Consider the following 27,724-nt stretch of genomic DNA (forward strand, 5'->3'; position numbering starts at 1 on the left):
CATCACAAACTAGACATGCAAATCAAGCTAGAAAATGCAAAAGATAAAATACAAGCTACTTGTGATTTGTGAATATGAGAATAAAGAAAGAAGAAACTTTTTCTTAAACATAAAGTTTTTGTATTTTGCAAGAAATTTTTGAATGTGGTGATGCCTAATTTGTTATTCGAGGAAACACAATGGTTCGTTATGAAAACCATTGAATATACCCACTTGCGAAGTGACATTTCATTTTCCGAGAAATATTTTTCAAATTTCTCATATATTTATTAACATTGATGAGTAGTTGTTTTTTGAATTAAAAAACAAGAATAAACGTTGACGTTTCGACCTGTGAACTAACTGAATGAGGAGGAGCACATGTCTAACATCGAAATGTGAATTGACTGAATGAGGAGGAACACGTGTCTAGCATCGAACGCTTTTACCCAAACTTCACCTTTTAGGCTCACTGCCTTAGGCACTTGTATTCCGACAATAAAGTGATGATCTATGTAAGAGCATCTCCAATGGAGTCTTTATTTTGGGACCTTAAAATAAGATCCGGATCTTATTAGATCTCACCATTGGAGATATCCTACATGGCATGAGATCTTAGCAAAAGCTAAGATCCGTGCCTTAGCTCAGGTACTCTCAAATGTGAGATCTTAAATAAAATAATATTTTTTTCTCTCTCCTTCAATACCATAACCAAAGTAAAAATTAGGGAGGGAAATAAATAATATAAATATATTAGGTACTGTGGGTCCAGTGAAAAAGTAAAATAAGATCTCAACCATTAGAGTGAAATGTGCATGAAGACCTTATGAGTGTCTTAAATCCTATGTGGCAATTTGGGCCCACAAAAATTGAGTTAAGTCCCAAAATAAGTTCCTACCATTGGAGATGCTCTAAGGACGTGTAGGTCGATAAGCTACCGATCATATTCCTATCAGACGAATCACCATTAAAACTAACAGAATGTAGCGAACAATAAATATGGATCAAACAATGATGCGTGTTAGAGCTATTCGCACCCCAAATCATGGTACATATTATGAAAGCTACAATTAGGAATTTATAAAATGAATGATTATGCATTCACTTAATGTACAATCAATGCTTTGATTTATAAAATAGGAACTTAGCAAAAGCAAGAGGCATGGTCATCATTCTTAGTTCTCTAGGGTGAGCTAGGTCTCATTTTGAGATATCATGTAATTAACGTTCACTATGAGCAATAATCAACAAAGATTGCAGAAACAAAGAAATTAATAATTATAAAAGGATTATTATCATAAATTTAATATCTATAATGGTATTCCCATGTTTTAAAAAGGCACCGTTTGAGGCCACCCTAATTTTATTGTCCTTCATGATGCATAACATATTAACATATTTGAAACTAAAACAAACTAACTAGGTTTAGGAGAGAAAAAACATGCTTATTTTGTTGAGGTGCATGTTATCAACCGTACAACAAGAGGACAATACAGAGGTGCATGAATGAAAGAAGAAGGCCAAAAAGAGAAAAACACAACCCACCCTTTCCCAATCCATGTGGATTTGATTTTAGATTAGTTCAAATCATATCATATCTCTTTCTCTTTGTCTGCTTTCGCCATTAAGACTTCAACTCTCTCTCACCACCCCCACATCCATCAGAATCCAATGTCCTAATCATCAATCAAGTGGTTCAAAACTGAGGTCTTATGCTATAATCTCTGTACCTTATTGTATCATAGTGCTCTCACCTTTTTTCTTTTGTTTGGTCCTCACTTTCTCCCTATGAATACCCAGGAAACTCTCTTTCTTCCTCTCTCCATCCCTTTGTTCCTCTGATAACATCCAAAGCTTTTGTGTTTCATTTTCTTCCTCTTCTCCTCTCAGAGGAGCCTCTGAGGCAGCTCAGGTAATCTCTCTCTCTCTCTCTCTCTTTTGAAAGGTTATGTTTCTACATAGAGATTTGAAAACTCAGCTGAAGGTGTTTGATGAATTTATTTATTTGTGTGTAAAGCCTCAATTTTTCTTTGTTTTTTTGGGATCTCTCCATGTATTGAACAAGTTTTGAAAAAGGGTCTTTGTATTTTTGGATTTAAGTCTCAAAATTCTAAATTTTTTGTGGGTTTCTTCAAGTGCTGAAGGAAACTTTTTGAACAAATGGGGTTCTCTTTTTGTTTGTGTTGATCCATGATTTCATTAGATTTGGTTCAATTTTGTTCAGATTCCTCATCAACAAAGAATTGTACCTAATAAAATCATATTTTCCTTTGTCTATTTGTTGTTACAGGTGTTCCTTGTCAAGATCTCTGGTTTTCAGGTGTGAAAAAAGGAAACAACATGAATCACTGTGGGTACCAGCAGAAGAACATCTTGACAAGCTGCGAGGAGATGAGGATGGAACCTGTTGTTTGTCCTAAACCTCGTCGGTTGAGTCTGTTGAACAATTCATCCATTGATAACCAAATCAGACCCATCATGAGACCACCCATGATCAAGTATGTTTCAGCTTTCCCCTGTTTTTATTCATAAGAAAATCTGATTTTTCAATCAAATTATTCTGTAAAAATTCTGACTATATATTTTTCTCTCGAAAAATCAGCTCCCATCCAGAGATCGAAGAAGATTCAGGTGTCAGGGCTGAGCTTCTGGATATCATTCTCCCTAAGGTGATTTTCTACCTCAATCTTCATGTTTGCTATAACAAAATGATAATTTTTTAATTTATTTTCAATCTGTATGTGTTTTTCCACAGTATTTCCTTTGAGATTCCTAATAGATGTAGTTAATATCAAGTTTTGGTGATGATATTAAGGATTGAAAATTGAGATCCATAAGATTTGTATGATCATGCTTGGATGATGTTGTTTGTTGAAAATCATATGATTTCTAAACAAGAACTTGTTTCAATTTGATTTTGCAGGTTAATTGCTACCCTGAAAGATCTGGGGGCATGGTGGTGGCATCATCACCACCATTTTTTTGTGGATCTCCACCAAGCAGGGCTTCAAACCCTGTGATACAAGATGAGCAATTTGGGAATGGTTATAATGGAAGTTTTAGTCCATTTTCCATGGCACCGCCTTCGCCGTCTTCCTCGGCTAGAGGCTGTGTTCCAGTGAAGTATAGCCACACACCAGCGGCGGTGAGGATCGAAGGTTTTGATTGCCTCAGCAGGGATAGGCGCAACTGCAGCATTTCTGCTGTTGCATAATTTGTTAAACACAAAGAAAAGGAAGGAGGAAGAAGAGGAAGGAAAGTCAGAGAGGATTGAAAATCACCAAAGTTCTAAGAGCAGAGGAGATTTTGGGTACACAGAAACTAATCTTAATTCACTCTTGTTACTGTATTATATGTATATAAATTGTCTATGGAAGAACAACTTGTTAAGGTGTCATGTATAATTGAGATTGTGAGATTTTTTTTTCTTTTTTGAAGAATAATAAGACGACACAAGTCAGGGGAAGGAAAAAGACAAGAAGAAGTCTTCTTCTTTCTCTCTTGCTAGGTTTATATGTCATGGAGAGTCTGTAACTGGTCATGTATTTGAAACTCAGATCCTCCTCCTGTAATTGTAATTTGGAGGAAGATGAGGATTAATCTTTGAGATCTCTTGTAAAAAATATATTTTTTGTGGGTGCCCCTATTTTTAGGTGTTACCTATTGATTGATGATATCAGAGATATTGTTTATACTTCATAGATATTTTTGGTGTGATGAGGTTTGAATGTCTAGGGTTAGACCTGATGCTATCTGAATTCACTTTGAATTTAATATTGGTAGTTTTACCTTGAATTTTATAAGCTAATTCCTCAGCTCAAATTTGTGGCTGTAAAATCATGTGTGTGCAGCCCTACTGCTTGAATATGTGATCGCAAAGTCACCCTTATTGCTTGAATCTGTGACCGCAAAGTAACATGAGCACAACCTCACTGTTGTGCTGAAACTGCCCAAATTTGAAATTCCTCCTTTAGTGGGATTTTTTTATATGGTCAAAAGCAAAGGCTGAATATTATTTGTGTCCCTAACAATGTGTGGTTTTGCGTGTAAAGAAATAATAAAATAATTAATTCTACTTTTGTGGAGAATCTTAGGAAGCTTCATAGTGAATGCTGTGGTCAGATTTGGGAGCTTTTGTCTGTAGTATTTTAATGATTGTCTCTTTGATTCATTGGATAGATACTTGATAGAAGATTATTAGAATTTTCTTACTACTATTTTGTTTAATTGAAAAAAGTGGCTGTGTGATGGTATGAAAGGGTGAGTGGAAGGTGCAAGTAGTGAGTGAGGTTGAGCTATGTTTGGGATGTGGATAGGTAGAGTGACAAGTTAGAGAAAGAGAACGTGGTTTGTGACAAACACAAATGCGGAAACGTGTGTTTGTTGCTTTGTTTTGATGGAAAGTGGTGGAGGCGGTGGTGGCATGCAGGGTGGTCTTATGTGTTTGTTTGTTTGGAAATGGTTGATGGATACGTGTATATCTAAGAGCATCTTCATCCCTGATATTCTTAAATTTTAGATTATAGAGGTGAGTTCTTAAATTAAGAATTAATAATTAGGTTATTTAGCATTAGAGAGTGTTAATGTGAAGTTCTTTATTCTTAAAACCAAAAGTTAAGATGCTAGGGATGAAGATGCGCTAATATCTCTTTGCGTTAATGTAAACGTAAACGTGATTTCATATAAAAAAAAAGAAGTAAGAAGTAATTATTTATTCTATTGAGTTTAACATTGATTGGAGAAGTAAGATTTTGAGACGTCGTGTTCAGCATGGCCGGATAATCGTCGACTTCAACGGAAATTCAAACCCAACATACTATAAAGAGGGCCCAGCTCAGCTGAATTGAGAAGTTGCGTGGGGCTTTCTCCTTCACTAATAGGCACGTTGGTTGGTGCTACTACTATTAGTGGCTTGTAAATTATAGTGAGCACTTGCTTGCTTACACGGCCAAGGGAAGAAAATTTGTAGGAAAAGGACACGACCATATGAACAAATTTGCATTTGAATAATCGAGTTGAATAATCTACTTTGGTAGGGACATGCCATTGCCATCTTATCGGAATGAGTCAATGAATGATACAATCTAGGGCTTGTTTGATTGCACAAACAAGCACCACATTTCCAAACTAATTTCTTATTAATTTTTGGTGAATTTTTTTATCATCATAAAATATTCTAAAAATAATTTATCTTCTCTTTTCACTTAGCTTATTTTTACTTTATTTTTCTCATGTATAAAAAAGGCTTATTTTTACTTCTCTCTTTTTAAAAGAAAAATTCGATCAAATACAATTTATGAAATGTTCTTTGCAAAATAAGTAAATTATTTTCATTGAAGAAAAAGATAATAAGGAGTTTTTTAGAAAGAAAAAAAAGTATAAGTAAATGTTCTTTGCAAAATAAGTAAATGTTCTTTGCAAAATAAGTAAGTTTTTTTCCTATAAAGTAACTTATTTTCTTATGAGAATTATTGTTTTTTTTTTATAAACGTGGTGTGCTCTTATTTATGTTATCTCACCAGCCACATCCACTACATCCACCGTTGTTGCCACTTGATGATACCGACCTTAACCATTCGTGTTATTTGACCCCTCTACCATCGTGAATTTACAAACTTGCAAATAATTTTTAAACAAAAGTAAATTTTAAGTTATAAAAAAATAAACCGATGAAAAACAACTTTTTTTTAGAGTTCTTACTTTGAGCTTTAACTTAAAAATAGTTTTTAAAACGGAAACAACTATTTTCCTTGCATAACTTCTTCATGAATACGGAAATGATATGTGGACATATATTTTGGTTGACCACCTACCAACACAAATTTGCAGTGGTTATAACGGAGGCTAAGAGGTTAAAAACCATAGTATATAGTTATTGGATGTCTTGTAAAACTGGTATATGTTTATATATAATATCATTACTCTCATGGATACACCATTTTTAATGATAGGTGTCAAAATTTTCCAGACAATATCTCAGCTTCAATTTCTTCAGGTTCGTTGAATAATGAATATCCAACATGAACCTAGGGAATGCCTATGCATGAACTGACACTTTCTAATTGTCATCTCGGTGAGATGGATTCTTGTGCAGGTTTGATGGAGAAACATATGATGTTCGAATCGGTGCAAGGTTTTGATTAAATTAGGGCCCGCTCGGTCTGGTTGTGACTTTACAATTTCAGGTTCTCAAAATGTAAATTTAGAAGGAAAAAAGAAAAACGTGTGCGGTAAAAATGAAACTAATTTTTTTTTACTTAATTTCAAACAATTTACATTTTACCCTATTACTTATCTCTTTCTTTCCCCTTTTGGCTCTAACAACAAATAATAGCTGAGGGGGAACATGACATTTATTTTTTTTAATTTTCTAACATATTTCTATCTTCCAAAATATGGTAACTTCAATCATAAAAGTATGGTGTGGCGGTTAGTTCACTTCGTCCCTTATGATTAGTTCGGAGTTTCGATCATCACTCACAAGAATGTAGCGCATATTGTGACCAACCATGTACTGTTTAGTGCGATTACCCACAATGAGAGGATTAATCATTGTTGTCGGCAATGCATACCTTGAATTTACCAAAAAGAATAGGGTTAAACCTGAAAACCGTCTTTGAACTTTGACCGAGATTTGATTTTCGTTCTAAAGACGCCCTTAAACTACCTTTTTTGTTTGGAAATCATCCTTGTCGTCGATGGAGCTCCGGCCGCCATGCCCAGTTGGCAGTTTTGAGCCTATGTGGACATGCCACATCATTTAATGAATGACCTGTAATTTTTTTTAAAATAAAATAAAAACTAACATAATTAAATTTCAATTAAGCCCCCAAATTTTTCCTAATTTAATTTCTAACCTTAAAATTAACACTAACACTGTGCATTAGTCTCTTGTTTCCAACTAAGACTATTTTCTCATTAGCTTTTCCACTCACCCCGAGCTAGACATTGACTGTGCTTCCTCCTTCGGTGGCAAGGCTTGTTGGAAGCCTGCGGCATCCTTGAACGTTCGTTGTTCATATTTGGGAGTTCTAATTTCGCAGAATAAATTGGTGGTCACTCCCCAAGCTAATAATATTTGATTTTTTTCAGATTAGCCATCCCCTTCTTGTCTCAGCTGGTTGCGAGAAGTAGTTGGCATGAATTTATAGATTCAAACTCAAAGTTTCTGTTGAAAGATGGAATTTGTGAACATTTCAAAATTGTCAACTACATATCCACAAAATTGTTACATGACTAAAAATATGTGTTAAAACAATCAAAAAATTATATTTACATAAATGAATGTGTACAATATACACATATGAAACTATGAACAGTTCCCGAATGAAATTATGACTACTGCGTGCTATTTTACTACCGTTTTGGAGCCGTAACCTGGCCAATTGTGGAGCTGGTTTAGACACCTGAAATGCAATTTTTTGAAGAAAGTTGAAACTTATATGAGCCAAGTTTCTAACAAGAAAGTGATTTAGGATACACCTATGGCTCACCATCACAAGTAGTACTTACTTCTCTATGTTTTCTTATGGATATAGTGCCTCCCTTGAAAATTGAATGTTCAGAAGAACCATGATTATCTGTTCCTGCAATGACCATTATCAGAAATGTCACTAATCTTCAACCAAAATCTGCATCTGCAAATCATAGTCTCACCTTCAAGGTGCTTATTACTTCCATTTTATGGTTTTTGGTTTCTCCTAATTAAGAGTACTTTCAAATGAATATCTTTGATTGGAAAAGAAGACCCATACCTCAATCAGAGTTGGCATTGGGATAAACATTTTTCAGATCCTTAAGTAACTGTAGCCGCTCAATCTCCTCATCCTTTGTTAAAATAGTGTCTTTAAGAGAAGCCACCTACATGGTCATGCAGGGAACTCAAACAAATCAATATACAATTGTCCTTTCTAGCATGAAATTGAGAATCAAAAAGTTCAAAGACAAAATGTTCTAATCAGATTTCAAACAATCTGAAATCACAGATGTTATTAGTCTTAGTAAAAAGAAAGAGAGGTTGATACTAGATAAAGTGGAAGACATTTGATGAATTTATAAGCTGATGAAAATTTGAAACATAACCAACTTAATCAAGTTAAGCACCTGCTCCATTAATTCTCTGACGTCTCTTCCCTCTTTGGTACTTTTCGCGGCTCCTAACTCTACTCCAGAAACCCTCTCAGCAAACTTCAAAGTACTCATGGATTCAGAATAAGACTTTATGTCTGAATTAATTTGGACTAACATGAGTGTCTTTGCTTTACCACCTGTGTAGTAAAATCAAAGAAATGCTCCAAGTTCAAATGAAATCCAGACTCTAGTAAAAAATTAAGTGCATGTTTGGAAATCTTTCTATAATTAATTCTACAGCAAGAATTAGTGCATATTTGGGTTATGGTGAAGCCAAAATCACCGTGGACAGCCATGAAAGCTAAGGGAAGATGCTTCTATCCATTGTGATTTTGGCTCATTTTGGTTTTCCACCGTCTATCCAGACATGCACTTAGTTCTTGAAACAAGCTTTATGAATAGCTTCTAGGCTTCAGAATTTATTTTGATGAAATAAGCTCATCTAGACATATAATATAAGGAGATAGAAGTCAAATCCAAAATTCATGAAGCAAGTCAATTATTTATCTTCCTTCTTTGGATATTAGCAAATCATGGTAGGGTAAAATTAAGAAATGATAAACCATGATTTTACCAAGAGAAGTTTGCAAAAGTTGAGTAAGCTTGCTATTCCTGTATGGTACATGAGCACTCTTTTGAGCAAGTGCAAAAATGACATCTCCAAGAGCAGATAGTGATTTGTTAATATGCTGTGCTTCCTTAAGCCTATCACCAGTTGCTTCAGAGCGATCTACTCTTTCACTTCCTGCCAAATCTACCAAATGAAGGTTTCCTTGAAGAGAAGAACCAGACTTCTTGTCCAACCCACGAACATGAATTGAAACCACACTGCGCAATGCAACAAATTTGTTGAGCTTCATCATACTAGAAAACTTTCAATGTGGAATGTTTAAGGGGAAAAGAAAGACCTGTGAGAACGACTACTTCTTTCATTCATAGCAGTGGCACCCTTGGCTCTATTTTTATGACCAATGTCCATTAGCCTTATGACATCTGCTGTTGATTTCACAGGCTGCATGCTAGCATCAGGTACTGCTAACCCATTTGGTTGAGAGTGGTTCAATATCCCAAGTGTGTGCAAGTTAAGGAAATCAGAGGTCATAAACATGACAACATGTAAAAAAATTGTGATGAACCAACTATCCAGAAGTTTGAAGTTAAGATATTGAGTGAAGATACAGAATAATTTTGTATTATATTTCTTGCACTCCTCATCACAGAATAGCCCACTGGGCTGGGATCGAAGCATTGACGGTAAGGGTTCACTGTTCACCTACCTTGAAATTCAAGTTTCCTTTGTGTAGAATAATGGGGACAAGAACAAAAGTGAGCTTGAGCGCAACAGTAAAAATTTGTTGCCATTTGACTTAGGTCACAAGTTCAAGTCCTGGAAATAGCCTACTGTGTAAAAAATAGGGTACGGTTGCATGCAATAAACCAAATGGTTGGATCCTTCTCTAGACCCCGCCATAGCAAGAGCTGTGATGCACCGTGCTGCCCCCTAATGGGGATAAGGTAAATAAAGATCAAAATCTAGATCACTTGATCCTAGAGTTTTTTATACATGTCATAAACCAAGTTAAACCTAGTAAACTGATGGGTAGTTGGAGTTAGTTAGTCAGTTAAGGGTTAGCCTATAGAGTTAGTTAGTTAAGGGTTAGCCTATAAATAAGGGAGTGTGAAGAGGGTTTAGGTATCTTTGGGATCATTTTGGAATTGGGATTTAGGAGAGTGATGAGTCTCTCGAATACTCATCTGTTTCTTGTACATTTTTCTGTTGAATAATATCAGGGTTTCATCATAAACACATGAATAGTGAAAACACATTGAGTGGTTTCAATGAAGAAAAGAAGGAATTCCAGGCAAAGAATTAATGTTCCATAGCAATTGGAAAAGGATATTTTTTTGGAGAAGCATCAGTTGATAACAAATCTCGCACTTGTTCATTATATATCTCAATTATTTGTACCCCAATGTCATAGACTATGGTGCTTTTTCTACTAGAGGATATGCTGAAGAGGTCATTCAGAGCTCGATAGTTAACACCAACACTCTCACTTGTTGCACCATTTGGACCACTCTGAGAGAGAAAATTGACATTATTATGAGTTTCCTTGACTACCATCATGTATGGGATAAAAATCAGCATGCACATGGGGTTATATATTACCATTGTGTAGGTTTTCCCTGAACCTGTTTGGCCATAAGCAAAGATACATACATTAAACCCATCAAGCACTGCTCTTATAAAGGCTTGTATGTCAGCATACACCTCAGCTGCATCATTCAGAGCACTCAATCAATTAGAGTATCAACAAATACAAATAACATGAACATACACATATGTTTTAATGGTGCAAGAAGTTCATGCTTTCACTGCCATTAATAATAATAAAAAGGTGAGTATATAGAAGTATAACCTTGTGTTGAGGCTGGAGTAAAGACCTTGTTAAATTTGAATGTTCTAAGAGCTTCTTTCCCTTGTTTGGAGGGGTTTGCCACAACCAAATCAGTTTCACCCATGTGTTCCACAATAGACTGTTTTTCCTTTTGTCCCGGAAGAAATGGCCTGATTCGACAGAATACTCTGATATTTCCTGTTCCAGAAAAAAGTGTTATGTAAATTCACACCACACCAACATCAATCACCTATTGGAAAAACACATATAAGGCCACCTTTTAATTCTTGAACTTCATGAAACAATTTTCGATTTTCTGTAAGAACTGATTGATAACTCTCAGCTGCTTCTGCTAGTGATTTAAGATTTCCACCTAAAAATGTTACAATACAATGATGAGAGATTATCCTGTAAAAAAATTATAAATCCAAAAAAAAAGTGGGAGCACAAAAGTGATCTAACAAGGCCTACCTAATCGATTACATTCCTCTGCATATATCCTCTGTTGTTTCATAACATCTTGCTTAATGGACTCCCAAGACAATTTCAATTTCTGGATATTTGCAAATTTAGTAGAAAATTGTAATATTTGACATCATAATAATAAGATTGACATTGACATACATATAAGTTTACCTGTATGGAGCCGAATTGAAAATTCACAGATTTCTGTATTTTGTTCTCTTTCATGTTCCACTTCTGATATTTTAACAAAGAAGAGGTCTCATGCTCTTTAATCTTATTTCTTAATTTTTCTAATTGATGCTCATATTCTTGAGATTTTTGTTTCAGTTCTCCTTTCGCATCGTTGGCTTGTGCTTGCAACTTTGAACATTGTGCTTCATATGTTTTTTTCATTGTTTCTAGTTCTTGCTTCAATGTAGTAACTTCCAGCTTTTTGTCCTCTAGCTCTTCTGTCGCAGAAGAGGCCTCATGCTCTTTAACCTTATTTCTTAAATTTTCCAATTGATGCTCATATTCTTGTGATTTCTGTTGTAGTTCTCCTTTAACATTGTTAACCTGTGCTTCCAACTGTGAACATTGTACTTGGTATGCTTTTTTCATTGTTTCTAGCTCTTGCTTCAATGTAGTTACTTGCATATTCTTGTCCTCTAGCTCTTTAATCAATCTAATAACTTCTTTCTCATCTGCCTTGTTGTCTAGTTCTTGCTTCAATGTTTTAATTTCCATAGTCTTTTCCTCTAGCTCCTTAATCATTTTAGTAACTTCTTTCTCATCCTCCTTGTTATCCTTTTGGGTTTCCTTCTTAGTTTGTAGTGTGTCATGTATCTTCTGTTCTTCAATTTTAGTCTTCTCAATCTGCATTGAAGGGTGGAAGCACCAAAAACTCATAATCTGTTCTTAGAGCTCAAAAATTTGCATGCAAAGTATGAAAACTTTAACTGCAGAAGCTAGCTTGTATCAAGAATGTGTTAAAAAGTTCCCTATGATAAATAGAAAATTTGAACCAATGTGCATAGTAAAGGGGATTTAAGATGGACTGATGTTCACTTCTATCATGATGAGTAGATAGTACTATTTGTGATACCTCACTCTCTTCCCTTGTTCCAGAAGCAAGAGCCTCAAGTACTCTGATCCTTGATTGATATTTATCTTCACGCGCCTTATAAAGGTTTTTTTGCTGTAAAAAAGGTAACAAAATGAATAATGTACAAAACCAACTGAGAAAAACAAGGTAGCTAGCTTTCTATAATTGATTTTGAAGCTAGAATCATTAATGAGAAGAAGCTTCTGTAAGTAGCTTCGTGATTTCAGAATTGATTCTTGATGAAATAGAAGTTAATCCAAACATTCTGGTAATCAACATACAGTTCGTAAATGTTCATTTTGAGTTGATATGCGCCGTTCAATCTCCTGGACAACTTTCCTCAACAAGCAAGCCACACGCTGAGATGCAAAATGATAGTGTCAGGAATTACACTCAAAACCTTGTACACAAAAACATGTGCAAAACATTTGCATGGACTTATACATGTGATTTCATGAAAGCATTTATGATTTATGAACATATCATGTAACACCAAAGCCTTCAAGGCTATGATCATACATGGGGTATTTCGCCATTTCTTCTCTCAACACTTTCTTCCAGGATACCATTCACAACACTCAGAAGAGATTGAGTTGGAGCATTCTGCATCAATAAATGCTGAAACAAATCAGTGATGCAAAGAACTAGAAAAAAAATTAAATTATGTAAACCTGATAGGGATGAAAAGACTATGAAAATGAGAGTTTACATCCAAACTGGTTGATTTCATCAATTCTGTGATTTTTGAAGCTGGAAGATCTGCATAACTTCCTTGTTTTAGTTGAAACACCTCATTGAACTTTTGACCTGCTTGGTTAATTGATGCACCTAGTGGCTCTGCATAATACACAAAATGAATACCGGAGAGACAAAACACCATCTAAATGGTTTAGTGAATCCCAAAATATGATATATATTTCAACTTCCACAAAATGAATGTCCTTAACAAATAAACAAACATTTGCAACACCATAATTTGGATACATAAACAAGTTAATGATTCTATTTTAGACAAATAAAACCTCCTTGTGCACTTATAAATTAGTTATGTTCTCCCTCAACTCCGGGGCTCCCAAACTCAGACAAGAATCCAAGCTTATAGCCTAGGATGTTAGAGTTTGGGACCTAAGCTTGGACTCTTGTCTATGAGTTTGAGACTCCCATAGTTTAGGGAGAACAAGTTCTATTTGTTTTATTAGTATGAATTTTGTTTTCAATCTCCTCAAATGCAAAGTGTTTCTCTTCAAACTTTCATTTCCCTAGAAGAGTCCCTAACATATTCTTTTACTAGAGGTACATGGAGAGTGATATCCATAAAATTCCTTGCAAATATAACCATTCCAGAGTATTTTGGAAACTGCAAGTTTATGAATGTCCCATTATCTCCACATGTATCAAAATACATAGAGAGGAAAAGGAAAATGATGGTGAGTAAAAATTCATCATACCTGCCGCAATTGGACTAGGCAAAACACGTTGAAACTTTGATTCAGACAAAACCTTCCTCTGAGTTGAGCTAATTCCACTGGAATCTACACCTGAACTACCTAGATCTCTAGGTGCAGTATGGTTGTTAAATGGAGTATTCATCACCTGTAATTCTCAGAGGGACGCAACTTCAAATGTCCATGGAGATATGTTTCACAGAAATTTCATTGTTCGATAAATCACCCAAAAACTCTTGAACGTTGAAAGCTTATATCCAGTCCATCCTAACAAAAGCACAAGTAAGAATCATGGAATTGACAATAGGAATCAAATTATGCTAGTACATGAAAACCACCTACAAGCCATTAGGCTTACTTTTCCATCCATTAACTAAAGTCATGCATTTCTGATTATACCTTGGCAATAATATAAACACTTAGCAACATAATATAAGTAGTACAATATCTATGCAATTGCAACATATATATGAGCAAATGCAAATCTCTTCCCGTCATTATAAAAAGTGTTATAAAGAAGAATAGAAAAAATCCCAATTAAGAATAAGGGAAAGGTAAAAAATTCATCATGCATGGTATATAGAGCAAGCTTGGAAAAGCTCAGAAATTTGGAATTAAAGGAAGAAACTTTCACATGACATTTTTATGTTTGTTTCATGATCATATAATAAAGACAAAGTAGGGTCACCGCAAACCCAAACATGGGTTCAAAACACTATTAGCTTAAATTGTAATCATCGTTTCAAATTTAATCAAGCGCCTTGTTCTCACTTGAAGAATATAAAAATTACCAGAAAAACAACATGGATGATGTGAGAAGTGCCAAAACATGAACATTGAAATAATTGTTGTTGATGTTGCAGGGAGAGTCGACTAAACTAACAAAAAAACATAAACAAGATATCTTTTTGCACAAATATAGTTAATTGCTTAATGATCTAGAGAATTTTTGTTTGGAATTTGTGAAGGGGTGGGTGCGAGAAGATAGGAGAGTAACACTCTCTGCGTCACAATCATTCAAGTGGAAGAAAAACAATGGACAAATCTCCTACCAAAAATGGTTGGGTGGGTGCTAGCAACAACTTTTTGAACAAGTGTCACCTATTAAAGAGAAAAAAAATAGTAATACCTCCGGTCATATTTATATTTATAAGAATTAAATGAGGTGTTTTTGACACTATTTACCTTAATAATTTTGAACTAGTAAAATGTGTAATTCATTGATTATATTCTCTTTAATCTCATTCATCAATACTTCCTCCGTTTCTATTTATCTGTCCAGGAAGAGAAGGTTCACATAAATTAAGGAAAGCAATTAATTATACTGAGTTTTATAAAAGTATTATTTGTTTTCCTATATCACCCTTTAAAATGTATTTTATCTTTCTTCATTAATTGTTTCTGTAAGTGTATTTCTTGGAAAAACATCGATTAATGCTCTCTTAAAACTTTAAGTGGACAGATATATATAAACAAATTTTTTTCTTCAAAATAGACAGTTAATAAGGAACGGAGGGAGTACTAATTACGCTTTCATATGCCTATACCAAGGGTAATTTGTGAAGTTTAACATTAATTTAGAACAGATTTATTGCGTTTAACTACTTTAACTTTTTTTCTTGAACTGTGTGTGTGAGGTAGTTTTTTTCTCTTAAACTTAAACTATGTGAGCTAGTTTTTTGGCACACAAATTCTATAGGACTTTACATATTTTTTAAGAATAATCGTAGTTTTCTTTTTATAATTTATTTCTATTTATAAACATCCAATAATACACATAATATTAGTTCAAACAAATAATACACATAATATTTATACTGATATATCAATCAATTTCTTTAAAGATAATTATAAAATAGAATGAAATAAATATGTTTCAGAAAAAATAATAACTTGTTTCAGTTAGCAAAATTTATACTCAAATACCAAAAGCCCCAAATCCAAGAAAATCAAAATGAATAAATAAATCGAGAAAATATATTATAAGAGAGAATAATTTTACCGATTTTGAAAATCAATGGTAATGTTAAAAGATTATCGTCTTTCAAAAATATTGTTAAACGATTATCTAGAGTATTTTTATATAGGGTTAATCCTCTAATTGGTCCCTGTGGTTGTGTGGCCGTCTGAAATTAGTCCCTCCCGTAAAATCTAAGTCCTCGGGTTTGGAAAGTGTGTGGAAATTAGTCCCTCCGGCGAGGACCTGCTACACACACTTTTTCAAATGCGAGGACTTAGATTTTACGGGAGGGACTAATTTCAGACGGCCACACAACCACAGGGACCAATTAGAGGATTATCCCTTTTATATAATACATATGTATCATCATTAATATCAATATCAATCATCAATCAATATAATATATATTAGAAAAGAAGAACTTCTATCAGGCTGATTTAGTGACGTGTCATTCTCACGTTAATTCTTAGTGACGTGTCATTCTCATAAAAAAAATCCACGTGTCATTCTCGGGTTAATTCTCATAAAAATACATTTTTAAATTTTAGATTTAATTAGGATTTAGGTTGTTTATTTCTTGATTTTATCTTAATTTATTTTTGATTTATTTTTAGGGTATTAATTAAGTTTTATTGAATTTTCGGATTTTTAATTAATTCAGGATTTTATAAGTTTTTATTGTGATTTGCTACATTTTGATAATTTTTATCTATATTTATTTAGTACCTTTTTAAATTTTAGATTTGATTAGGATTTAGGTTTTTTATTTCATGATTTTATCTTAATTTATCTCATTATTTATTTTTAGAGTATTAATTAATGTATTTTTATTGAATTTTCGAATTTTTAATTAATTCAGGATTTTATGAGTCTTTAGTGTGATTTGCTAGATTTTTGTAGTTTTTATCTATCTTTATTTATCACATTTTTAAATTTTAGATTTGATTAAGATTTAGGTTGTTTATTTCTTGATTTTATCTTAATTTAACTTATTATTTATTTAATGTTAAATTCAGGAAATATTTTATTTCATTTTAGAGTATAAATTAATTAGGATTTAGGTTGTTTATTTTTATCTTAAATTAATTAATACTCTAAAAAAAATCTCACATGTCATTCTCATGTTAATTCTCATAAATAAAAAATTCAAATGTCATTCCATTTGATAGATTCTTTTTTGTTGTGTTATTTTATCTTAAAACCGAATTTTAAAAGATTTGCCATAATTATCTAAGATTTACCTAGATTACTCTTTACTAAATTTATTTCCAAAACAAATCTTGAAACCGTTTTTATTATCTCTTTAAATTAGAAAAAGTCTCAAGCCTAATTAATACGCTTAGAAAATAACACCGAGGAACTACGTTTTGCGAACGGTGGAGGAGTGCAATTGAGAAGGAAGTGGTTGGTGGCGGTGAGGGAACATACCTGGTGGCTGAGATTCGGCAGAGAGAAGAATGGATTTATTTGGTGTTTTTGGGATTATTTGGATTGATTTTAGTGGATTTGGTGCTTTTTTAACATAAACGTTATGTTATTTAATTTTTTATTTAAAATAAAAATAAAAATATTTTACTAGAGGTCAAAAGGGGAGTTGTACAGTTACACAAGTATATCTCCATTGGTAGGTTTAAATTTTAATTATCTACTTTAAAAATACGTACAATTTAACATGTAAAGAAAGATTAAATTACACAAAATAATCTACTCTTGGTTAATTACGTAAGAGTGTAGAATAAACCTCCAATCAAAAGGCAACCTAATGAAAAGCAGGAAAAGTTTAAACTATCTACTTTAACTTTAAAAAGACCAGTATCAAAATATATCTAGCGTGTGATAGAAGTCTCAACATTACATTTAAGAACTAAGATCACTCGTGTGATGCTTTTAACATTAATCTATAACTCCCCTTCCCATATTAGACCTAAAAAAGGGCCTAAAATCAATATCGCCCCCCCAGGTATTGCGAGCAAAATCATGAACATAAATGAAGAGATCGGGGAAGCACTTCGTGAAGTACGCATCCATCTTAGTATGAAACGATGCATCTGCACCATAATTGTCAAATATCTTCAACAACTCATCATTAGTATGTTGAGTTATGTTTCGGATATATCTGATTAGATCTTTAAGAGCATTAAACCTATAGACTACTCCCAGAGGTCCTTTCTTGTGAAGTCTTTTACATTCCCACTCCACGTCATTGGACTCTTTAAGGCTATTCCAATGATCAGTATCGAATTTGACGGCCCAGCCACGGTGGTCAATTCCACACAATCCTCTCAAGTTCTCTAGATTTCTGTCGTATTCTTCAGTTGAGCTCAGTTTTTTTGAAACTAGTGTGTAAAAGTTTATTCTCATGTCTTACATCCGGCCTACACAACAAACACACAAATAAGCGTACAGTGACAAATAACAAATAATAATTTCAACATCAATCAATGAAAAAACAATGAGAATGAATACCTTTCTTCCGGATCACACTGTAATAGTTTATTGACTAAGTGTTGAGCTTCACTGGAGTGGGAGATTCTTATTTTAGCTTTGTTACTAAGAACCGTCTGCCTTGTCATTTGGTTATACGTCTGCCTTGTCATTTGGTTAATTATCCTTTGACATTTGTCAGGTGACTCGATCTCCCCGAAGGGATGATATCCTTTTTTTGATGCACAAAAATAGATGAGAAGCCCTAACCCAAACATATCATGTTTGGTAGTTTTTCCTTGTTGCCTTTGGATTTCGGGCCCTTTCCATCCTTTAGCGTCACTCTGACCTTGGAATAGAAATATAAATACAAAATAGGAAAAAGATTTGTTTTAATACTCCTCATACTCATAAATATAAATGATCTTAAAAAAACTGAATTCAAAAAAAGAAAAGAAATTTACTCATTAAAAGTTTGGCTCGCAGATCATGAAAAATTAAAATATGATTTGGATCCAAATTTGGACGAAACTCTGATTTCTGCAAGTAAACCACCGCATCAACTATATCCCTGTTTTTTAAAACAAGAAATTGAATAAATAAAATAAACAATTCTATATTCTGATTAAATGATAGGTTAATTTATTAATTTATTACCTTATTATATTGAGTAATTTGGGAGTGGGGTAACCATAATATTTTTTCTCCCCTACTACATGCCAAGTGTCTTCCCACACATCATGTTTTTGGAAGTCTTTAATGAACTCTAGTTTCCTCTCAAAATGTACATTTTCTAGATGATCCGGTCGTAGCGGGGTATCAAAGGAAAATAGTTCCATAAGACTACAAGTCGACTTTTCTAAGATAAGCTCCAATTTCCCATCATTTTCTACATAATCATGTAGACGCACTATAGTCTGACAATGATCGTTGGCTTTGTAACAATTTATCTCTTCAATAGCTTTGCGCTTATCTTGTGGGCACTTAATTGCCACTTCTCTGCCTTTCCAATTTCCATTGTAAATGTTGACTTGATGAGAGGCAATCAAGGGACCTCTAGTAGGGTTGTTGTCCATTTCCATGTCCATGTCCATCTCCTCAAGCGCTATGAATGAAAAGGAAGAAAGAAACATGTGAATGAGAAAGATGTAGCAAAATAGGGTGCAATGGTGTCATGCATGGTATGCATAATGCATCATTATGTGTCAAAAAACTTGAGTTCGCGTTCCTTTTGAGTTATGGGATTTACTTAAGAATGACATAAAAACTTGAGCAAGTGTAACTTGAGCAAGTGTTTATTTTGAGTTATGAGATTCACTATTTTTATTATTAGAAATAAATTGGTTTACTTAAGAAAAAGAGTGCAAGCATGGTATGCATAATGATAAGTCAAAAACTTGAGCACGTGTTCGTTTTCATTGTTTTTATTATAAGAAAAAGGATGGTGCACCGACGGGGTAAAGTTTTTTTACACCACCAACCAATCAGATTTCAAGGATGTGCCACGTTAATTAATAAAATTAAATAAAAGAGAGATTTTCACACATACTTGAAATCTGATTGGTTGATGGTGTAAAAAAACTTTACACCGTCGGTGCATAGAAATTATCATTTATTATTAGAAATAAATAAATAAGTTTACTTAAAGAAAAAAAAAGTTATTGAATTAAGCGTAAGAAAACATGTAAGTATGTTGGAAATGTTTAATTACGAAGGATAATATTAATTTTAAATCAAGCAAGTAGATGATGAAGGACATTTTGACCTCTAAACTTTGGTCCCCAGATTACCCCCGTCACGTAGACAGACGGGGTCCTGGCCACAGGATTAATCAGACGTAGGTATTCCCTATCCACTGATTAATCAAGGGGTCAGTAATAATCTGGGTGATGACTCGATGATTGACGGTAGACACTAGGCCTCTCACGACAAACCACCGAGACATCTCCTATGCCTAGGCTAACACGGGCTCGGGTCTAGAGCCCAAATAATATGTATCAAAATGAGCTAAATAGAATGTATCTGAAAAAAAAATACGGCAATGAGCAACAAAATTACTATCATGGAATATTCAATATCAAAACTCATAAATTCATTATCTAAATCATAGTGTCGCAAAATGCATCTATACTTATATTAAAACACTAACTTTTCAAGGACCCGCTTTCCAAGGAATATATTACAATATTTTATTCCCCCCACAATGCACCACAAAGTGACACGTGTCCCCCTTTATTATTTTAATATTTTTTATTCAAACCTTCACTTCATTTCTCTCTCCCACTATCCATTCTTTATTATTTTATTCAGTTTTATTCATTCATCCATTTCTCTCTCCCACTATCTCCAATATTTTATTCTCTTCATCCTTCCTATCCTCTCTCTCCCACTATCTCATTAATGCTTTTTCTCTTTCTCCTCCCCCAACCTCATCAAATTTTTCCCTGACTGTTTGTATCCCTTTTTTTTCAATTTGGTCTTCCCTCATTGTCCAATAAACAATGTTCATTCCCACTAGCAACCCAATCCGTCTTCTGTCTTCCTCTATGAATTTAAATTTTGAGCATTTATTAATTCTGTTACTAATTAACCTTCCACCTTTCAATACTCTTAATTCAAATTCTGCTCTCTTTTCTAGGGGAGCCTCCTAATAACACAAATTTTCATTCCCAATTATGGTGCCTCCAGACCTTTCATTGAAATCATGTTATCTCCCTCATCATCCTCTCCCCTTCCATCCTCATCACAGATTTACCTCCCATAACCTATCTTTCACTCACTTGGCTTCTCCACCACTTCGAGTCCCTCCACTGCCGCCGTCATCATCCGTCTGCTTCCCCTCCCCCTCTCTGTCGCGTTTGCAGTCCCCCACTCCTGGTGAAACTTCCTCTCTCAATCCCTAAATTGCATTCACGTTCCTACCTCTCTCTGAAGCTTCCCCGTGCCTCTTTGCCCAAGGAATCAATTCAACCTTTAAAAACTGGTGCAGCAACGATCCCTCTCCCCGTATGTGCTATCCTCTCTCTTCTCTTTCTGCTTCACTTTTTCTTCTACCTATTCAATTGTTTTGTGAATCCCTTTTCCTTTGGATTTTTTATCGACATTTTTTTTCAAATTGTTGCAAATCCCTCTTTGCTCTTTTTCCAAGGAAAGAAAGAAGTGATTAGAAATCAACATGAATATGAAGCTTCTGTGAGCAAGGTGAATTCTGTGATTCTAAAGACTACTTTAATCATAATTTTCCTTCATCGCCAATTTGTTTGTCTTTCCCAATTTTGCTTCAAATCACAGATGATATTGTTTTTGCAGCAGTACTTTTATTTCATTTTTGTTTTTGTTTTCTCTCAGGGAATTTGCTTTAGCATAGCTGAGAGAAGTTGTGGAACATATTTGTTTCCTCAAATCCTGTGTTAGAAGCATCTTGATTTTTTTATTTTGTTTTTTCTATAATTTATTGGCTGGTCCTGTTGAAACATGTGTTAACAAGGTCTTCTTTGGTGTTGACAGGTCATGGAGTGCAGCTACTGCTCAGTTTTTTTAAGTTGGATTCATTGATTGCAATATTATATGTCTCCTTTGAGATTCTTGATTTTTTTTAGTTGCAGTGTACATTTGTCCCTTTGCTTTTTGGTCTGGGAGTAACAACTTCTGTACTTTTTTTTAGTTTGTGATATTTAAGAAAGTTTTATGACTGGTTATTCTTTTCCCTTCAATGCTCCCTATTTTTTTCCCACATTCTTTATGACTGATTATTGTTTTGACTGATTAGTTTCAAATTAGTTGTAAGTTCATATTGTTTCTTTTAAGTATTATCTCTTATGGTAACTCATTTCCTTCATGAATTGTCAGGTTGAGCTTTTCTCAAGTCTTTTCCATGAATTTTTTTTGGATTTGTTTATCTCATTAGGTTAATTTTCGTTGGTGGTCTACCAAATCATTTTTTGGCTTTTTGTTTTGTGGTCAAAGTAGATGAGTAATTTAATTTCCAACCTCCATGTTGGAGAGGTTAAAATTCAATTGGTTGGTTTATGTTTCATATCGGTTTAAAGGGATGATAACGCTCTTGATTATACCCTCCAGGTATAATGGGGAAAATGCTCACTGCTCTGAACATTTTTAGCTTAATTGCTGCAAAAGGGTTACCCTGTTCAGTTTTCAAGGTTGTTAGATATGAGAAAGATAAAGAAAACACTTAGTGGACTGATTAGTAGTCTCAGTTATGCAAATAAGCTGCAATAAATTCCTGTTAGTTGACTCTTGATTATTTTCTTGAAATGATTAGTATGTAAACAATGTGTAGAAAATTAATTTGTTTTCTTCTAATCCTCTTTGATTTGAATGGTTTGCAGGTTTATAATGTAATCCATATTGCAGAAGAAAAATTGATTGGCATTGCTCAATGGGTCTTTTAGCAGCAAAATAGTTGAACGAGAGGAGAGTTTGAACATTGTCGGATACCTCAAATTTTGAACACTGTCACATTGTCATTTGTTTCAATTGGCAATGCTTAAGTAGATCCTCCAATGGGATTTTGAGGGGTTTATTGTTATTTCTTCAAATTTTGAACACTGTCACACTGTCACATTGTCATTTGTTTCCTATTTGCTACTGAATGTGACATTTTTTTGGTGTTGATGCAGGACTTTTGATAACAAGATTGTTTTTAATTTATGGGTTCTGTTATTGGCCTTAATCCAGAAGGTCTTCTTATTGGTGAGTCAGTTTGTCTTCTTCATGCTTCACATTAAGATTTAAATAAATCATAACTCTTAACATTTAAATTCACCTTCTCTCAATTTTTCTTACATATTTTGAAAGTAAAGGGTTCTCTGATTCTCTCACACTATGAAGAACCAAGGAAAAAGCAATGTTCGAGAATATGAAAGTTAAATTAAGAGTTATGTAATTTTTTATTTTATTTGTAATTAATAGCTCTTTAATTGGTTCCTTGATTTGACATTTTTATGCTAAATTTGCACCTAATCAATTAATTTCAAATTGTTGCAAATCCCCCTTTGCTCTTTGGTTTGGAAATTGGAACAGGAAACTATATTCATGGGGGAAGATTAAAAACCGTCATCCAATAAGATTGGCTATTTGAGAAGACTTTCATTGTTAAGCTACACAGTGATGACTCATCATCCAAACCTGCATGCTTGGACAGGTAAAAATTCAATTGGTTGATTTATGTTTCATATTGGTTTAATGGGATAATAACGCTCTTGACTATACCTTCCAGGTATTATGGGGAAAATGCTCACTGCTCTGAACCCTGTTCTGCTTAGAGAAATTCTCTAAATGGTAATCTACAATGTAATCTTCCCTGATTTCTTCCATAAAATTTGAAGTTTTGTTCTATTTTTTCTGATTGTGAATTGTTTTGGGTCTTTGAAGGTGTCTCATTCAAGAAGCTCAAAGCTTAAGATTATTTTTTAAAAATCATTGAAAACAGTTGAAATTGTGTGTTTCATTATAATGTGAAAGTTGCTGGGTTAAAATGGTTGAAATGATGTGTTTGGCGACATAAATCTTTTGTATTTAGTACTTTTTTTATTGGTTGGGAGTTTGTCCTTAAATCATGTAATCTCAAGTACTATCATATATAGTTTTAATTTGTTATTTTAAGTACTAAATAAAGAATATGGATCTCTGCTTTCTACTCATTATTTGTTCTTATTCGTTCTTCCTATGAATTAGTTATTGTACAGGTTGTTGGAAACCTTTTAGTGGAGGCATTGGAAACCTTTCTAACTATATTTGGGCTGAATCGTGTATTCAGATTTTTGCCTCAATTGCTTAATTTTCCGTATTTGGTTCTTGAATGATGGTTCGGTGTGGAGGACCAACAAGTTTTTGTGATTTGTTATTCCGGAGCAATGCTTGCAATACACCTAAAATTTGTGTTTTTGAAGTGGCTCTAAATAGTGCTTTACTTGAAATTTGTTAGCGCATTTTGCAACTTTTCCTCCCCAACTAACACTCTGAGTATTTTCTTCTTCAGGAAATAGGGAGTCTTGCTATTCAACTCAGCCTATTGATGGAATTGGTACATTAAATGTTTCTGTAATTGAAACCTTTATGAAGGAGGTGAAATTGGGACAATATTGGCTTTCATATTCTGTAGTTCCTATAAGGGAACCACAAAGCAGGGGTATTATTTCTTGCCTTCTTCAAAATCTTTGTGATTCTTCTTCCCTTCATCAACTAATTGAATTCCATGATTGTTTTTTCCAGTCTTTGTGAGTATAACTTCACCCATTGGTGTTTTCTCTCATTAGATCTTCCTTGAATGATTTATGAAGCACTTTCTCCCTGTTTTTATTATGCCAATTTTAAGTGTTATTTATGTGTCAGGTAAAAATACTACTTCAATGAGTAGTCCAAACTTTTGATGATCATCAGATCTGAGACTGAGGATCGCTTTGGAGGATATAAGATGTGTGCTAATTGTTATCATGATACTGATCCTATTATTTCTATTACTTTGAAAACAATGTCTTTTGGTTTAAGTTAATGAGTACTTTCTCTCTCTCTCTCTCTCTCTCTCTCTCTATCTCAGCGAAGCCAAAATGGCCAAAATGGAGAAGTCTCTTTTCTATGATACATAGCCAAAATGTAGCTCTTAGTTTCTTTCTATTCTGCCTTTGTTGGAAAGCAAATTTAAGAAGTAAATATCTAGATTGAAGTTATTGAAATGCAATAATTCTTCTTAAATGCCTTTGTCTAAATGTATAATATTTCATTCTCAGCCTTTCCTATGTTTAATTGTTCTCTGATTAACTCTTCTCATTTTCTCTCAGCAGGTTTTGGAATTCTTTGCTGCATCATTTTCTTTGTCGTGTGGCATTCTACTGAGTTGGTCCTGTTATTTGCTATCTGAATTGTTGATTTTCACAGTGGGGGGCTATGTTTTTAAATTACTATGTTTTTTAATTACTTCATATTAGTTTTCCTTTGTTTTAGTCTCTTTGGGGCTGTAGCGTATGACAAATTATTGGCTTGATTTCCTCATGTAATTATGGTTCTATATTTAGAACCATTTGTATCACAGATTTCCTACATAGATATCTACTAATTAATGAGATTGTGATGAAGAGAAGGTTGGAAAGATTGTTAACACTCCTACTAGGTGTGTTATTTTAACAAGAAAAAATAAATTTTCATTCAGTTTAAGTGTATTGTTCATAATTTTATGAGTAAATATATGTAAAAGTTGTGTGAAATTTTGCGGGTTATTCATTGTGATTTTGTTTTATTTATAGCCGTTAAAATATATCAATTTTGTTTTGTTTATTGTACTGGTAAAATGAGTAAGTAAACTCTTTTTTTTTCCTGCTTCGGAAAATTATTTTTTTAAATAATTTAAGTGCACGGTTAATAATTTTAAAATAAGTTTAGGAGAAATTATATTTGTCTATATATTTTGGTTTCACTTTGTAAGACTTTAACCTAATAGATATGTAGTTATATCTTTCAGGTAAAAATTATTTATGCATCCCATGTGCAAAATTGTTTTGATCATTTTACAAAATTATTTTTTCAAATAATTTAAGTGCACTGTTAATACTATAAGTGTCCGAATTTATGTTTTTTTTGAATATTTACATTTTTTTTAAAGTGAATATTTACATCTTATTATGATAGCTTTTTCATTTTTAGTATCTTAAATTGTTTTTAATCAAAATATTTATTGATGTAGTACACTTCGCCGTGCAGCGCACGGGTAAAAACACTAGTGTTTACTACAGAACTGGGGCTTTGTAAACCTATCTTGCATATGCATATTTACTACAGATTTAACCCAGCAAAATGCCATTCTACACGTATTTCAAGACACTTACATTTTCCTATTTGTATAGAGAGGAAGTAAAGCCAAACAGACCTATGTTAGCGAAGAGCTCAGCTATTTGGGTTATTAAACATGTGGCTAAATGAAAAGTGAGAATTGCTGTTTGTCATCATAATTGTAACATTAATTACTTGAAGGGCACAATATATTCACAAGAAGACCATTCGGTTTAGCATATCCTAAAGACCTTTATATTTGTAATAAATCAAGAATAAAAATGGGTACACAGGATACCAGGAAAACAACATATTTACGCTTTGAGTATGCTGCCAGATGACTTATGATAACATCTCCACTCAAAATAGTGGATCTCTGAAATTTCATTAGCTCAGTAAAATTCCATTTTCATAATTAATGAAGAATAAATCTATTTATTAGTTTTTTTAGTACCCGAAAATGGACCTTTAATATCAGCATCACTAAGAGAAAGACGCACCTGTGCTTCTCAGAGATGCGGCGGCGTGACGGTGAGAGAGTGAAATAGGGTGAGATGTCGCGCCGGTCAACGTCGGCCGGAGATGGTACACTGTGGAGATGCAAAGATGTTATGCCAGTATTTGAAGATGAAAATAAAAGCATAAGAGGAAAGAATTAATAGAAGAAGATGAAATATGGTTCTTTATGGCTTGGATGACCACGAGATAGAAGGAGCTCATACCTTCTTGTGTCTACTCCAGAAAGTTCAAGCTGCAAAAGAAAGAAGGGAGGCTGCTTGCTGGCTGCGCAGGTCTTCAATCTTGGGTGTTTTGTGTCTGCACCCTAGTATTAGTGTATTAGGGTTTAATTTGGGCTGGGCTTTTTTTTGTCTAGTCATTACTAAATGAACTAATATAGACTTTCTTGCACGTAATATATAATAAAACTTTCACTTCTTGTTTTTATTCGTAATAAATGAATCAAAGTTAACATCTAGTGAAATAATGAATAAAAAAAGTATTTTTTTTTCAAATTTATAAATATCACATTTGTTATAAATATTGTTTAATATACCATGTAAACAATTTAAAAAATATTATTTAATGATCACCGGTTGGACCCCGATTCAACCACGGTCCAACCAATAAACCTTAAACCGGTGCCTCAACCAGTTCAATGACCGGTCCGGTTCTGCAAACATTGATTATAAGTATTAAGAGTAGTTTCTTTGAATAATAAGTATTAGTTAATTAATTTAGCTCTACTCTAGAATGTTCTCTCTAGTATGCATGATTGGGCCAATCATTTGGGCCTCAGTGCACTGTCCTTTCCTATATGTATTAGCCGTTGGGCAATAGCTGGATATCAAGGAATACTAGTGCTTTTTTCCGTGCGCTGTACGACGAAATTTACTATTATATTTGACACATCAATAAATATTTTAATTATAAATAATATAAGATACTAAAAATGATAGAACAATTATAATAAAGATGAAAATATTAAAAAAACATAAATTATGCACATGAGACGTATAAAAGATTTTTTCCTTGAAGATGTAAATACATATATTTCAATCTATTAGATTCAGGACTCACAAAGTGAAACCAAAATACATAGATATATAATTGAAAAAGAACATAGGAGACAACAAAACGGTAAAGAAAGTCAGAGAGCAGGAGAAAGAAATTAACACAACATATTAATTTATCATTACTAAATATCAAACAAAAAGCCCCTATAAAATGAACACCACACAACATCTTCTACACATCAAACACATTATTTCCCTTAATTTACATAACCTTCACTTGCAACAATTCCTCTAAAAGCAACTGAAATTATTCACTTTACACCCTTCAACAACAACAACCTGCAGTTGTCAACAAAAAAAGACTTGAAGTTCTCTCTAGTTAATATTATTCTTTTTGAAAAATTTTAATTTCTTCTATGATTGATCAAATTTGAAAAATGCTAAAATTGTCCAGTTACAGTCAGAATTTTCCATCACAAGACATTACAATGTGTGATAGAAAAGCTGGCATGTCGTTCAGCATAAACCATATACAACCT

The 27,724-nt window shown here is 33.5% G+C and overlaps 3 protein-coding genes and 1 long non-coding RNA gene across 20 annotated transcripts; 2 read left to right on the forward strand and 2 right to left on the reverse strand.

The window, feature by feature from the left end:
- The first annotated feature begins 1,760 nt into the window (after window positions 1–1,760).
- On the forward strand, window positions 1,761–3,682 carry LOC130738879 (uncharacterized). Its single transcript, XM_057591063.1, has 4 exons — window positions 1,761–1,891; window positions 2,270–2,477; window positions 2,582–2,648; window positions 2,903–3,682. Exons 2-4 carry the CDS (start codon window positions 2,320–2,322, stop codon window positions 3,191–3,193), a joined length of 516 nt encoding a protein of 171 aa, XP_057447046.1. The 5' UTR covers window positions 1,761–1,891; window positions 2,270–2,319; the 3' UTR covers window positions 3,194–3,682.
- Window positions 3,683–6,265: 2,583 nt separating this feature from the next.
- Window positions 6,266–15,245, reverse strand: LOC130738880 (kinesin-like protein KIN-14P). The gene is made up of 19 exons (XM_057591064.1): window positions 14,294–15,245; window positions 13,506–13,769; window positions 12,767–12,894; window positions 12,577–12,660; window positions 12,339–12,416; window positions 12,058–12,150; window positions 11,145–11,828; window positions 10,980–11,061; window positions 10,786–10,881; window positions 10,530–10,706; window positions 10,280–10,386; window positions 10,010–10,189; window positions 9,018–9,181; window positions 8,684–8,937; window positions 8,083–8,246; window positions 7,734–7,839; window positions 7,492–7,565; window positions 6,915–7,385; window positions 6,266–6,751 (listed from the first exon to the last, which is right to left on the reverse strand). The coding sequence occupies exons 2-16, from the start codon at window positions 13,645–13,647 to the stop codon at window positions 7,735–7,737; spliced, it is 2,538 nt and encodes an 845-aa protein (XP_057447047.1). The 5' UTR covers window positions 13,648–13,769; window positions 14,294–15,245; the 3' UTR covers window positions 6,266–6,751; window positions 6,915–7,385; window positions 7,492–7,565; window position 7,734.
- Window positions 15,246–17,204: 1,959 nt separating this feature from the next.
- On the reverse strand, window positions 17,205–26,531 carry LOC130738881 (serine/threonine-protein kinase/endoribonuclease IRE1-like). The gene is made up of 6 exons (XM_057591065.1): window positions 26,394–26,531; window positions 26,172–26,261; window positions 18,544–18,991; window positions 18,351–18,457; window positions 17,929–18,235; window positions 17,205–17,837 (listed from the first exon to the last, which is right to left on the reverse strand). Exons 3-6 carry the CDS (start codon window positions 18,978–18,980, stop codon window positions 17,774–17,776), a joined length of 915 nt encoding a protein of 304 aa, XP_057447048.1. The 5' UTR covers window positions 18,981–18,991; window positions 26,172–26,261; window positions 26,394–26,531; the 3' UTR covers window positions 17,205–17,773.
- On the forward strand, window positions 20,333–25,059 carry LOC130738882 (uncharacterized). Of its 17 annotated transcripts, none has more exons than XR_009019637.1 (8): window positions 20,333–20,892; window positions 21,035–21,087; window positions 21,235–21,295; window positions 21,394–22,599; window positions 22,930–23,050; window positions 23,126–23,187; window positions 23,888–24,037; window positions 24,690–25,059. It is a non-coding gene; the product is annotated as an uncharacterized LOC130738882 (long non-coding RNA). The 17 variants fall into 17 exon arrangements; XR_009019639.1 differs by having other exon boundaries at window positions 21,040–21,087; XR_009019636.1 differs by having other exon boundaries at window positions 20,333–21,087.
- Window positions 26,532–27,724: the final 1,193 nt, after the last annotated feature.

Source organism: Lotus japonicus, chromosome 2 (genome assembly GCF_012489685.1).
Source record: "Lotus japonicus ecotype B-129 chromosome 2, LjGifu_v1.2".
Lineage (NCBI taxonomy): Eukaryota > Viridiplantae > Streptophyta > Magnoliopsida > Fabales > Fabaceae > Lotus > Lotus japonicus.